Genomic DNA, 15,381 nt, shown 5'->3' with positions numbered 1-15,381 from the left:
GAAGAAAAAATAAGGTTTTTAAGTGTTAAAAAAACTAGGACCAAATAAAGAAAATATAAGGAAATGTATTCTTTAAAATAAAATCAAGAAACAAGAAGTACTTTTTTTTGTCTTCAGTCATTTGACTGGTTTGATGCAGCTCTCCAAGGTTCCCTATCTGGTGCGAGTAGTTTCATCTCGGTATACCCCCTACATCCTAAATCTCTAATAATTTGTTTTACATACTCCAAACGTTGCCTGCCTGCACAACTTTTTCCTTTTAGCTGTCCTTCCAATGTTAAAACGACTATTCCAGGATGCCTTAATATGTGGTCTATAAGTCTGTCTCTTCTTTTAACTATGTTTTTCCAAATGTTTCTTTCTTCATCTATTTGCTGCAACAACTCTTCATTTGTCACTTTATCCACCCCTCTGGTTTTGAACATTCTCCCATAGCACCACATTTCAAAAGCTTCTAATCTTTTCTTTTTAGGTACTCTGATCGTCCAAGTTTCACATCCATATAAAGCTACGCTCAAAACATATACTTTCAAAAATGTATTCCTGATGTTTAAATGTAAATAAATTATATTTCTGACTGGCTTGTTTCGCCTGTGCTATTCGGCATTTTATATTGCTCCTGTTTCATCCATATTTAGTAATTTTACTTCCCAAATAACAAAATTCTTCAACCTTCATAATTTTTTATCTTCCTATTTTTACATTCAGTGGTCCACCTTCTTTATTTCTCCAACATCTCATTAAATTTTGTTTTGTTCTTGTTTATTTTCATGCAGTAGTTCTTGCGAAGGACTTCATCCATGCCGTTCATTGTTCCTTCTAAATCCTTTTTACTCTCAGTTACAACTCGAAGCATCTTAATCTTTTCACAATATTAAGTTATTCTGGATCTAAATTATTCTTAAACATCATTAACTGCTAATTCTATGTAAAGATTAAAAAGTAACGGGTATAGGGAACATCCTTGCCAGACTCCCTTTCTTATGTTTTTCAATTATTATGTTGCTGTTTGGTTCCTGTAAATATTAGCAATCGTTCTTCTATCTCTGTATTTGAACCCTAATTATTTTTAAAATGCTGAACATTTTATAGCAGTCTACGTTATCGAATGTCTTTCCTAGGTCTATAAATGCCAAGTATGTTGTTTGTTTTTCTTTAATATTCCTTCTAATATTAATCAGAGTGCCAAAATTGCTTCCCTTTTCACAGTACGTTTCCTGGAAGCAAATTGGTGTTCTCCTAACACTTTTTCCAGTCTCCTATCGATTCTTCTGTACAGAATTCTAGTTATGATTTTTGATGCATGTCTAGTTAAGCTAACTGTTCTGTATTCTTCACATTTATCTGCTCCTGCTTTCTTTGGTATCATGACTATAACACTCTTTTTGAAGTCTGATGGAACTTCCACTTTTTCATAAATATCACACACCAGTTTGTGTAATCTATCAATCGCTTCCTCACCTGCACTGCGCAGTAATTCTATAGGTATCCCATCTATTCCAGGAGCCTTTCTACCATTCTTTTAATGCCCTCTTAAATTCAGATATCTGTAATGTTTTTCCCCTTTCATCCTCTTTAACTTCCTGTTCTTCCTCTATAACACCATTTTCTAATTCATTTCCTCCGTATAACTCTTCAATATATTCCACCCACATATCGACCTTTTCTTTCGTATTATAAATCTGATTACCATCTTTGTTTAACATATTAGATTTTACTTCATGTACCACAAAATTCTCCTTAACTTTCCTGTATACTCCACTTATTTTACCAATGATCATTTCTCTTTCCACTTCTGAACACGTTTCTTTAATCCACTCTTTTTTCGCTAATTTGCACTTCCTGTTAATAGTATTTCTTAACTGTCGATAGTTCCTTTTGCCTTCTTCATCACAAGCATTCTTATACTTTCTACGTTTATCCAACAGCTCCAATGTATCCTTTGATATCCAAGGTTTTCTACCGGTTCTCTTTGTTCAGCCTAAGTTCGCTTCTGCTGATTTGAGAAATTCCTTTTTAACATACTCCTATTCTATTTCTACATTTTCTACCTTATCTTTTTTACTCAGATCTCTTGCGATGTCTTCCTCATAAATCTTCTTTACCTCCTCTTTCTCAAGCTTCTCTAAATTCCACCGATTCATCCGACACCTTTTCTTCATGTTTTTAAACCCCAATCTACATTTCATTATCACTAAATTATGGTCGCTATCAATGTCTGCTCCAAGCTAAGTTTTGCAGTCAACGAGTGATTTCTAAATCTTTGCTTAACCATGATATAATCTATATGATACCTTGCAGTTTTGCCTGGCTTTTTCCATGTGTATATTCTTCTACTATGATTTTTTTAACTGGGTGCTGGCAATTACTACATTATACTTCATGCAAAACTCTATAAGTCGGTCTCCTCTTTCATTCCTTTTGCCCAGCCAGTATTCACCCACTATATTTCCTTCCTTGCCTTTTCCAATGCTTGCATTCCAATCTCCAACTATTTATTATTAAATTTTTATCTCCTTTTATGTGTTTATTTGCTTCGTCAATTTCTTTGTATACACACTCTACCGCATCATCACCATGGGCGCTTGTAAGCACATAGATGTTAGCAATCATTATCGCTTTAGATTTCGATTTTATCCTTATTACAATAATTCTATCATTATGCATTTTGAAATACTCTACCCTCTTCCCCATCTTCTTGTTCATTACGAAACCTAGTCGTGCCTGCCCATTATTTGAAGCCGAGTTAATTATTCTAAAATCACCTGACCAAAAGTTATTTTCCTCTTCCCACCGAACCTTGCTAATTCCTACTACATCTACATTTATCCTATCCATTTCCCTCTTTAAATTTTCTAACCTACCAATCTTTTTTAGACTTCTAACATTCCACGCTCCGACTCGTAGTATGTTATTTTTTAATTTTCTGGTGACCCCTTCCTTACTAGGCCCCACCCGGAGATCCGAACAGGGGACTAGTTTATCTTCAGAATATTTTACCAAGGAAGACGCCTCCATCATTGTTATATGAAAATGCAGAGAGCTACATTTTCTTGGAAAAAAAGCGGTTGTAGTATTCCATTGCTTTCAACTGTGCAGTACTCAGCGGATTGAGTGATGTTGATATAGCCGTTTAAGTAGTGATGACCTACGCCCTTAAAAACCACTGAAATAGCTGCTGCCCTCTTTCAGGAATCATTCCTTAGTCTGGCTCTCAACAGATACCTCAACGATATGGTTGCACCTTCGGTCCAGCTATTCTGTATTACTGATCACTCAAGACCCCCTCACGAATGGCAAGACCTCATGATTCATAGAGGGAGAGAACAAATACTACAAGAAGGAAATAAAATCTAACTATACATACCATAACTATACAGAACTCAGAAAGTAATTAAAAGATTAATTAAAATATAATTAAACTACAGTAAAATAAAATAAAAACAGAAATTAGTCAAACCATAACATTATGGTGGGACGGGATTAAAGAGGTGGGGGGCGGAGTTCTCCATCCCAAAAATCATGTTTTTACTTTTGGATATTCATTATTAAAAAATTCTAAAAATTTGAGTAAAAAGTAAAATGAGATTTAATACAAATTTGTTATTGTTAAGTAAAATTACTTGTTTAAAAGAAACGTATCAGTTTTTTAATAGAATGTTTAAAAAATTATAATATTTTTTATTATTAACAACACACTTGTTTATATCATAATTATATAAAACTACAAAAAATAAAATACATCGGTGAGTAGGGCTAATTTAAATACATAATGAATATTATTAAACATTTTTAATGTATTATTAAGTGTAACAGTGCACAATGGATTGTTTCTGTGAGGGGAGTAGATCAATTTGTTCTTACTACTACTTTTTAATTTCTTTCCAATGAATATCAAATATGAGAATCATCTAAGCTAGAAGAACTAGTCACAGATACTTTCTCTTCAAAATAAAAGTATGGCCAGACTTTGGTGAACTGAATAATGGTGTCAGTTGTTGGGTCAAACATCATTCAAATTTCAATGGGCTTGCATGCTGATCTGTAAAAGTGTGTTCAACTCTGTTAAGACAGCAAGAAACCGCTCTATTTTGTAATCTTCTTATTAAGCCCGGCAGGGATGTTCATTAGACAAATTTTGTAACACTTTTGGGAATGACTTAGTTTCGGGTAAGATAATCTACAACTATTATGGTTATGACATCTTAAAAACAAACAATAATTTTTTTAATTTATTTATTTTTCAAACATATAAACAAATTTTACACATAAAAGCACTTAAATTACATTGCCAACATCCTTTTTTCATATGATTAACATTCTTTAGATGATTACCAGTTTAATGTAGGTAAATCTGTTATGCAGCTCACTTGTACTACTCTTTGTAGCATATCCATATGAATTAATCTCTAGATGGATTTAATATTTAACATGACAATTATCTAAGGTGCTGATGTATTTAATACTTGACTTTCCTTACACTCCCAGAGTGCATGCTGGCAGATTAAATGATCTGACAAGCTATATGAAGAATAACATGACTAGGTAATAATTTAAACCTTTTAAAATCATACTGGCATTCTTGTTTTTCATTACTACAGCTATCCCAACATTATAATGACTTGTTGTTGGCTTCTAACATGCTTAAGATCACCATTTATTTAATCAGTAAATTTTTCAAGGTTTAAAGGTATACTGAAAATACAAAACTAAAATAATTTATATATGTATATCAAAACAAAACAAATATAACAAAATTAAATTATATATTAAAACATACACCTATATACTAATACAGTTCTAGAGAAAATCAAGCTGTTATTTACAAAGGAAAAACTTGAGGAACTTTTTCAAATCAGGGTAACCTTATTAAATGCAATTATTTAATATTTAAGTAAGATGAATGTGGGCACAACTTCTTTAATAATTATTTTAAAATAATAACATATTTTAATAATTAAATGTACGATTCAGATGCCAAACAATTTAGAAAGAGGTTTTTAAAATGAATTTTTCATCATTTCAAAGTACATTTCATCTTGCTGATTTATCAGCATGTAAAATAACATGTACTGCATACAGGCCACACTTTAATAACAGAAATTAATTTCAAGACTTACTACTACATATTTTAATATGATAGTCATGTGAAGGGTCAGAACATGGTGAGAAGAATGGTTTTACATCAGTAACTACAGAATAATTACTACGTGTGCAATAAGCTTAAGCTAAATCATGTAACTGGAACACTGTTGTGGTACTGACCGCATTAGCTCTTAAAAACATCAGCCATTCAACTATAACTGAGGATTAGTATTTTTCTTTTGTGATATCTGTATTAATGAATAAAGGCTGGGGGTTACAGCATAATGGCACATCATTTTTGGGCAAATTTGAATGAACTTTTTATCTTGATGCAACAACCGACTGGAAAAAATAAATGAGCAGTACAGATGCACTTATGGGCTGGTAAATTATAATACATACATACATATATATATATATATATATATATATATATATATATATATATATATACGGACACATACACACGCGTTACAAAGCAAAATAAATATATAACATGAATGTAAATTATACTTTTATAAGATATTCACAGCATTATGTTTTCCATATACATACTTGATAGCAAACTAATCAAAGACGTAAAATAGAGCAATTTATATACACCCAAAAACAATCGCTTTTCTAACAATTTACAATAAATTATGTTTCAATACTAGGAAAAAACGGTTTGAAACAATTAATTAGGATATATTGCAACATCTAACATTTTTAGAGCAACAAATACAAAGTACACATTATTATAACCTCTAATTACTTACAGTTTAGGATCTTTTTTGAGAACAGTTTCAATATCAGTTATTATTCTCTCAGCAGCAGGAAAACTATCTTCCTGCATATTAACTACTAACGAAATTAAATCAACTCAAAAAAATACCAGTACTTTTACTTCAAACACATTGTGGTTAGGTCACACCTCTTCACGGCTAACATTATTACTTTTTCTCGGAAGTAATTACCGCTTAAAGATTCGTTCGTAGGTTAGTATCTATAAACTATACAGCAATTAGCCAAAATATAACATCTTCCGTGCACTACATAGAAAACTTACTTTATAACATCATTTCGTTTATTTTAAAATAAAGGAATTTTGGGGAAAAACAAATTTATAAGAGCTATAAAATTTTCTATGTTGAAAATATTTTTAACTGGATTTAAAAATTTCGGGGGGAAAAAGTTTTAGAGATTTATTTCGTGATTATGCAATTTAGGAAAAAATAGAGAATAAAATTTGAAACAACCATGGTAAGAATGATTTTTACGAAACCTCAAAAGGAACCTAGCCACCGTTTGTAGAAATGATATTTTCTAATAGCAAGCTCAGTATCTCCCGCTATGAATCATAAGATCTTGCCATTGGTGAGGGGGTCTTGAGTGATCAGTAATACAGAATAGCTGGACCGAAGGTGCAACCATATCGTTGAGGTATCTGTTGAGAGCCAGACTAAGGAATGATTCCTGAAAGAGGGCAGCAGCTATTTCAGTGGTTTTTAAGGGCGTGGCACTACTTAAACGGCTATATCAACATCACTCAATCCGCTGAGTACTGCACAGTTGAAAGCAATGGAATACTACAACCGCTTTTTTTCCAAGAAAATGTAGCTCTCTGCATTTTCATATAACAATGATGGAGGCGTCTTCCTTGGTAAAATATTCTGAAGATAAACTAGTCCCCTGTTCGGATCTCCGGGTGGGGCCTAGTAAGGAAGGGGTCACCAGAAAATTAAAAAATAACATACTACGAGTCGGAGCGTGGAATGTTAGAAGTCTAAAAAAGATTGGTAGGTTAGAAAATTTAAAGAGGGAAATGGATAGGATAAATGTAGATGTAGTAGGAATTAGCAAGGTTCGGTGGGAAGAGGAAAATAACTTTTGGTCAGGTGATTTTAGAATAATTAACTCGGCTTCAAATAATGGGCAGGCACGACTAGGTTTCGTAATGAACAAGAAGATGGGGAAGAGGGTAGAGTATTTCAAAATGCATAATGATAGAATTATTGTAATAAGGATAAAATCGAAATCTAAAGCGATAATGATTGCTAACATCTATGTGCTTACAAGCGCCCATGGTGATGATGCGGTAGAGTGTGTATACAAAGAAATTGACGAAGCAAATAAACACATAAAAGGAGATAAAAATTTAATAATAAATAGTTGGAGATTGGAATGCAAGCATTGGAAAAGGCAAGGAAGGAAATATAGTGGGTGAATACTGGCTGGGCAAAAGGAATGAAAGAGGAGACTGACTTATAGAGTTTTGCATGAAGTATAATGTAGTAATTGCCAGCACCCAGTTAAAAAAATCATAGTAGAAGAATATACACATGGAAAAAGCCAGGCAAAACTGCAAGGTATCATATAGATTATATCATGGTTAAGCAAAGATTTAGAAATCACTCGTTGACTGCAAAACTTAGCTTGGAGCAGACATTGATAGCGACCATAATTTAGTGATAATGAAATGTAGATTGGGGTTTAAAAACATGAAGAAAAGGTGTCGGATGAATCGGTGGAATTTAGAGAAGCTTGAGGAAGAGAAGGTAAAGAAGATTTTTGAGGAGGACATCACAAGAGATCTTGTAAAAAATCTTGTAAGAGATCTTGAGTAAAAAAGATAAGGTAGAAAATGTAGAAGTAGAATAGGAGAATGTTAAAAAGGAATTTCTCAAATCAGCAGAAGCGAACTTAGGCAGAACAAAGAGAACTGGTAGAAAACCTTGGATATCAAAGGATACATTGGAGCTGTTGGATAAACGTAGAAAGTATAAGAATGCTTGTGATGAAGAAGGCAAAAGGAACTATCGACAGTTAAGAAATATTATTAACAGGAAGTGCAAATTAGCAAAAGAAGAATGGATTAATGTAAAATTTCTCTTTTAAATTCTCATACAAAATTTTAATCTGAAAAAAGTGAATTGCTATGAAAAATCCTTGCAAGGAAGAATTATGTTTGAGAGGCTTTTAATTTGTTGTGAGGCTAGTAATATGAGAAGTTATAATTTGTTTTGATGTTAATATATATAAAATACCACTGTGGTTTATTTATAAGTGGAAACGTGATTAGGTATTCTTAAATAATGGTGTTTTGTGATAGTATAGCATTCTAATGTTGCAGGTTGCTTATAACCGCTGATCTCCATGGCAGAGAGTTAAGCAACATTTTGGCCTTTTATCTGGAAGTCTTGGATCAAATCCTAGTCAGGCAAGGCATTTTTCACATGCTACAAAAGTTCATTATCAGCCATCAGTAACTGTAAGTGGATGTTAGCCTGTTGTAATTGTAAATAACAAAATAATAACACGTATATCTCAAATTGATTTTTCATGCTTCTACAAAAAATTAATATATTGTAATGATTTTTGTCTTTTTTATGTAATTTTTGGGCCATATTGCATGAAAAAAATAATGAAGTAGAGCTTCCTACTGAATTTTTACATAAATATTGATATCATTAAATATCTTAATCCAAAAAAAATAATTTTTAAAAACCACTTACTATTGTAGCTGTTTTACAATAGTAAAGAACAATTTTCAACATCAAGAAAAATACATCTTTTTCTTGATCAACAAAAACGTTTTTCTCTATTAATGCTCTAGAGCATTTTTTGTCCTCTACTACAGTACATTACTGGACTAAGAAGAAAAGGTCTTTGGTTGCGAGTACATGATGGTAGCTGATCAGGACTAATCATCTAAGGGTATATAGATATGTGATCTGGCATTATGTACTGCTAATCATTGTAAATTAAATTCTTTAATATACAATGATTCAACCATGTCCTCAAATCTTGAAACTTTAGTTAAACCTATTTCCCGACATCATACAATGGTGAAATTTTACACAGTGATGTAAGTTTTTTGACTATACAGTATTCCATTGTTAATTTCATATATTTCTAAATTCTACAATTATATGAATATGTGTATATGTAATACAAGGGGAACATCTTGAGGAAGGGAGGTGAATCAATACAGTGTAGCTATCAATCCAATTGAATTTGACTGTCGATTCAGTATGAGTAGATAAGGTGGCTGTTAAATTGGATTTTAATATTACTAGTGTAAATTTACCTTCTAAAATTTATCTTCGCTAATCATCTGATTTACTTATAAATTATTGTTATAATTTATAATAATGAAAACTAATCATCCAGGTTATAATATAGAGTAAAACTATACATACGTTTTTGTTTGTTTGCTAACGAATAAAAATAACAACATAAAAACTGTCAGTAAAATACTTATAAAATTAAAAAAAAGTGTTAAAATTAACACTATACAAAGGTATTTTATAATTTTAGAGAATTTATTTTGTTCAAGTATGATTTCAAACAACTTAGTTGTGTAGAAAATAAATAATGTTATAATATGATTCCTCAGAAATTATTTTAAAAGACATGTAGGAAAGCAAATAAACAAAATTCTACAACGATGAAGAAAGAAATGGCGACTCAGCGAAAGAATCGATTAGAGAAAACGCGCCAAAAAATATCAAGGAAAGAGAGCAAATAAAAGTAAAGAAGCTAAGCGGGCAAAATTGGATAGCCATAATAATAAAAAGCGAAAATTGAGAGCTACCGAAACACCAGAACAGCGTGAAGTTCAACTGCCTCTTCGACGCCAGCGCGAATGGCAATATCGCGCAATAGACACACCTAAGACCGCGAAGCTGTCTTGAAAAGTCAACGCCAACGCTTTTAGAATGTAGAACAACACTATAGGTGCCACAAGAACATGAAATTAGTTTAGAGCATAGGTGTCAACGATGTCATGAATGGAATTTTGTGATCGCATCTGTGAAATTTGTACAGTATTATTCTATCCTAACCAGGTTTCAGCATTTCGATTTGCAACAACAAAACCATAATATCTGCCAAACGAATTAAAATAAAAAATTCAGTTGCTAATTTGCCATCTCTATAAAAATCATATATATCAAGCCGCAAAACATCAGTACCACCTAAGGCTTATTGGAATAATCTTCAACCAGGATCAATACCAGACGTAATTCAAATATTCTCACAATCAGAATAACGATGACTGTCACGCGTAATACCAATCGTCAAGATCATCAAATTTGATGGTTTGTACGGGCAGTATGGCTTCAAAGGACAAGCAATATTTTCGTCCAGGACGTCTTTGAAGTCAGCGAAAAATTATCACGTGTGCTACCTAGGCAACAGAAGATGCCGAGATTGTGGTCGTTACGAAATATTTTGAAAACTTACACAAAAAGCGGTAGTTTTTTTTTATTTCGTACACGGGTGTTCTGTGCGCTAAGTTAGTTGATCGAAAACAATCCATATCATGTTATCATTGATTAAACGCCCAATTCAGCAAGCAAGCATTGGTTAGAATCACAGAGCCAATAACGCCAATCATGAGCCACCACTAGCAAGATTATAAATTATTATTAACGAAGTTCCCAGAATTTTGAGAATGTCGTGGCATCAGCGAGTAAAGAAATTTTCAAATCAACATATGTCGGAGTTCAGTTCTGTGGTGAATTCAATGTTTTATAAATATACCTTGCTTTATTTAAAATCCCAATAAAATAAATATAGCATTACATGTATGTCTGCAAAAATTTAAAGCTCCAGATATGAGTGACATGATTATGTAAGGTTTTATATTGCTCAAATTAATTTTCTTTTAATGTTATCCATTCCAAATTTTAGGTTACTAACTTTTTTATTTACTGGCCACATACTTTAACCTAAGCCAAAGAATAAAAGAAGAAAAGAGTTGCTCTAGAATATACAAGATGAAAGTAATAATCATGTGATAATGGTTCCTTCCCCCTGATCCTGGTATTTAAAATACCTCGCAAAAAAAAAGAAAAAAAAAGCAAATCAGTAAACAACATGTAAATACAATTTTTAACATTGTTTTACTCTACACATACACAATTATGTGAGTAATTAGTGACAATATTTTGCATTCCTGTAGACAGTGTTGTTGATTATGCAAAATAATATAATTTGATTTAAATAGATGATATATTTATCAACTAAAATTTACTTTTTTGTTAAAGCTTTGTAATGTAGATTACAACTTTGGGAAAGTAGTCATATATATATATATATAAGTAGTTAAAAGATTAAAGACTGATTAGTTACTAAAGAATTTATTACATAACAAAAACTAAAAAATTGTTACTACAGTGTGGGAGTGAGTATTGTGAAAGTACTTAATAGTGTAATCAAACATAACCTTAAAAACGTATGGGGCATTTGTAAGATAGGACTTTCTATTTATTTGCAAAATTCTACGTTTCAAGATTGTCATGTAGAAAGTTTACATAAATATGGATAATTATATTGAGAATAATGCTTCGAAAAAAATTAAAAGTCAAATAATTTGGCTTTCTAAATTTAATGAAATATGATTTTTAGAGAATAAATCATGTTTAGACAATATTAAGGATGGTTAAAAACTGATTGCTGAAACATGAAGTAAATCTGAATGTTTGTAATTGATTTTGATAAAGAACATACTATTAATCAATATAAACAAAAAGGCAGCGTTGATCCAAAAATATGAAATAGATGGAAAAATCTATTTTTTAAAAAGAAAGAGCTTATACAAAACAATTATTGCTAGGACAAGTATAAAAAATAAACAGAAAGAAAATAGAACATATATGAGGAAAAAACAAAATTATGTTGGAAAATATTGCTGTCTACCCTACTAAACTTTTCTCTACTTTTTTGACTGTTTTATGTATTTGATAATATAGTTTTATAAAACATCATATTTACAGTGTGGCAGTGAATGTTATATGCACAAATAAACAACTTGAACACATTTTATGTTTATTTAATACAGAAGCAAATCCTAAAGGAAATCTTTACTTTCGTTGTTGTAAAAGCTTTACGTTTATGTTGTTTTTTATATTTATTTATGTTGTTAGTTTCCATTTTTCTCTATTTAAATTTTTTATATTAATTTTATTTAATTCATTTTAAGAATAAATCAGATTCTAATAAACCACTATATAACTAAATAAATAACTTTCAATGGTTTTTGTTTATTACTGAATATTTTTCTCTTCTGATGAAGTAGTAACTAATATAAAAGCATTTAAGAGTAATAAGGGATTAAAAGAGCCATAAGGCAAGTTGTTATTAAAATAAAAATAATAGATATATAGTATATTATTAATTTTTATGTGGCACTTAGTGATTATGTTGATAACAATAAATTATGATGTTAGTGGTAAAAATTTTAAATGATGAAGAAATCATTTAAAATGCAATAGGGGAAGGCTTAAGCTCTGTCTGAGCAAGCGCTTTTAAGACCTTACTTTACTTTTACTTACTTACTTTACTTTTTTGTGTCCGAGCGATGAGACATTAAAACCTTTGCGACCAGTATTGTGCCACCAAAACACCAGAAGCATCTCCTTGCCACAGATCTTCTAGTGTGCATTTGGTTGGGCAGAGGGTGCATTTTAGGAGATGTTCAGAGTCCTGAATCTCACTGCACTCGCAGTTCAGGTCGTTAGGCTCTATTTGACGCCATCTAGCGCGGTTAACTCTGGTTGGTGTAACCCCAGTTCGAAGCCGGTTTAAAGTCACCCACGTTTGCCAGTCTAGGTCATGTCCTGGAGGTGTTGGAGCTCTTTTTGGGAACCATGGAGGGAGCTCGATAGATGTAGAGTTTAAAAATCCCCTTCTCGATTTCAGTCTCGGATGGGGTGGTCGCTCCATCTGTTACATTGTATGTCGTGTATCGAAAGATTGTTTGAACCGTTCAATGTACTCTGCTTCAGCTCGACGTATTCCAGGTTCCTCCATCCCGTTATTAAACGACAGGTCTCGTTCAGCGCTATATCAACCTTTTTGGTGTGTGTTGATCTGTTCCACACAGGACATGCATATTCGCCTGTTGAATAGCACAAAGCTCTAGCTGTCGTCGACAGGACGGTTGGCTTAGCACCCCATTTACTGCTTCGGAGTTTCCTCAGGAGATTGTTCCTCGTATTTACTTTCAACATTGTGCTTTGACAGTGAGGCCTGTACGTAAGTGATCTGTCTAATATAACTCCAAGGTACTTTGGCGCTTCTGAGTGTTTCAGCTGCTCCATATAACAAAAAAAAAAAAAGTGTTCCATATAACATTCAATCGTCTTTTTGCTTCCCTGGTTTTCAGATGGTACGCGCATACAATTGTTTTTGATGGATTTGGTTTTAAGGAGTTTGTTTCATAATACTCAGTTAAACTGTTTAGGGCTGCAGTAAGTCTCTTCTCAACTTATGGAAAAGTTCGATCTTGAACAGCCAAGGCAAGGTCGTCCGCAAACAGGAAATGCTCGGCCTCAGGGAAGATAGGTTGATCGTTGGTATACAGGTTGAAAAGTAAGGGTGATAGCACACCGCCCTGAGGCAGTCCATTCCTCTGGTGTCTCCAGCGACTTTTCTTTCCTTTGAAGCTAACATAAAAACGCCTGTTCTGTAGTAATGATTCTACTATTTTAGCTAGGATTTGGTGATCCTCTGTTGATATAAGTATTTTTTGTAGAAGCAGTCTGTGGTTTACTGTATCGTAAGCCGCCGATAAGTCGACGTATGCAACACCTGTGATGAGTTTCTCCTGAAAGCCCTGTTCAATGTGCTCTGTCAGCTTTAAAACTTGACCTGTACAGTTTTTGCCCGGTCTAAACCCAGCTTGTTGAGGAATAAGTATTTGTTCAATAACTGGTTGAATGCGTTCCAGAATCATTCTCTCGTATAGCTTGTACATGTAACTGAGAAGTGATATAGGTCTGTAATTGCTGGGTTCTTCAGGAGCTTTGCCCGGCTTGAGAAGTGCGACCACCTTGGATTTCCGCCATAGTTTCGGAATAGTGTATTTAATAGCACAGTTGTTAAAGAGTTTAAGGACCCAGCCCTTGGTTATGTCTCCGAAATGTTTTATTTGCTCTGTACAAATATCATCCTCTCCTGCGGCCTTCCCAATCTTCAATCCACTCACACATTTCTCCAGTTCTTGCATTCTGAAAGGAGTGTTGAACATGCTACTAGTTGTTGGTATTATGGTACTCTTTTGCCGCTTAAAATTTGCATGTTGGGTCTTCCCATTCTGAAGAAGTTGATGTGCTATTTGGTTGGAGGTTATCTGGCTAGATGGTGTTAAAACTTTCCTATCCCCATTGAGCTTCTTTATCAAGTTCCAAGCCACTTTACTACTATGTGTCATAAATATCCTTTCCAGGGTCTCTATCCACTTTCTTTATCTCTCTTTACCCATCGACTGGATCAGGGTTTCTCCACATGCGATTGTTTCCTCGCTGAAAGGGTCCTGGTCAAAAAGCTGCTTGTATCTGGTCAGTACATGCTGGCTGTCCTTTGATAAACCAGGTATGTGGTTCTTTCTACATCCTCTTGGAATATGCTTACGGGAAATTTCCCTTAGGATGTTAACAAAGGTTTCATAATTTTGAGGTGTCGGCTCAAGATCAGTAACAGCTATATTCAATTCAGAGGAAAATTGCTCCCAGTCTGCTTTTTTAAAGTCAAATCTCCTTTTGAATGGATTTTCAGTAGTTTTAATGGCTGAGTAGACGGTTATTCCAACAGGCCTGTGCTGCGATCTCGGAATATGGTCATATACCTCCTTGGCACGACTTCCCCCAACACATGCGCTAGCAAAACACAGATCAGGGTTATACCCTCTTCGCCATCTTTCACTATAAAAAGAATTTGGGAGTTTCGGATCATGGACCAGACTCAGCTGATTCTCCTCTGCCCACTCCTCAACTAATTCTCCATTCAGGTCTGTTTCCGTATATCCCCATGATAAACTATGGCTGTTAAAATCCCCTAATATCAGCTGAGTTCTTTGTGGAAAAAAATTCTTAGGTGGGAGGAAACTGAAAGGCTTTCCTGGTGGCTTGTAAACGGATGTTACAGTGCAGTTTGTTAGTTCAATTGTGAGTATTTCAATATCGTTATCGTTGGTAAAAGAGGTTGACTTTAGAGTCAAGTCTTCTCTGGTAAAAATAGCACTGCCGTACTTCGAACTTGGCACTTCAACTGCCAGTGTCATTCCATGGATTTGTGGTCTATTTCTCGTTAGGTTCCTGTGCGTTTCTTGTACGCACAATATGTCACAATTAGTATTTTTACATAGAAGAGCAAGAAGCTCTTCCTTGTCTTTTGTAATTCCCTCAATATTAACTGAGATGGTCGTCAAAAATGGCACTGAAAAGTGCCCTTTTATTGGACTGGGTTGCATTGTCTCTATGCTCGGTGGTGAAAGGATCTGCCGTCAAGAGTTAACACTTGACGTTGCCC

General features: G+C 33.5%; 2 protein-coding genes across 2 annotated transcripts in view; one reads left to right on the top strand and one right to left on the bottom strand.

Moving 5' to 3' along the window:
• The window catches only part of temp (protein prenyltransferase alpha subunit repeat-containing protein tempura), a 34,087-nt gene extending 28,017 nt beyond the window's left edge, over positions 1 to 6,070 (bottom strand). Inside the window, exon 1 of the mRNA XM_075375282.1 lies at positions 5,844 to 6,070. Within this exon, the coding sequence (XP_075231397.1) occupies positions 5,844 to 5,920 (77 nt within the window). The 5' untranslated portion in view covers positions 5,921 to 6,070. The remainder of the gene's footprint in view (positions 1 to 5,843) is intronic.
• Positions 6,071 to 10,936: 4,866 nt separating this feature from the next.
• LOC142318272 (uncharacterized) overlaps positions 10,937 to 15,381 on the top strand; it is a 50,430-nt gene continuing 45,985 nt past the window's right edge. The window contains exon 1 of the mRNA XM_075354838.1: positions 10,937 to 10,996. The gene's annotated coding sequence lies outside the window, so the exon portion shown is untranslated. The remainder of the gene's footprint in view (positions 10,997 to 15,381) is intronic.

The sequence above is a fragment of the Lycorma delicatula genome, chromosome 1 (genome assembly GCF_047948215.1).
Source record: "Lycorma delicatula isolate Av1 chromosome 1, ASM4794821v1, whole genome shotgun sequence".
Taxonomy (NCBI): domain Eukaryota; kingdom Metazoa; phylum Arthropoda; class Insecta; order Hemiptera; family Fulgoridae; genus Lycorma; species Lycorma delicatula.
Note: the sequence above shows the minus strand (reverse complement) of the source record. Positions and strands in the feature narration are given on the sequence as shown.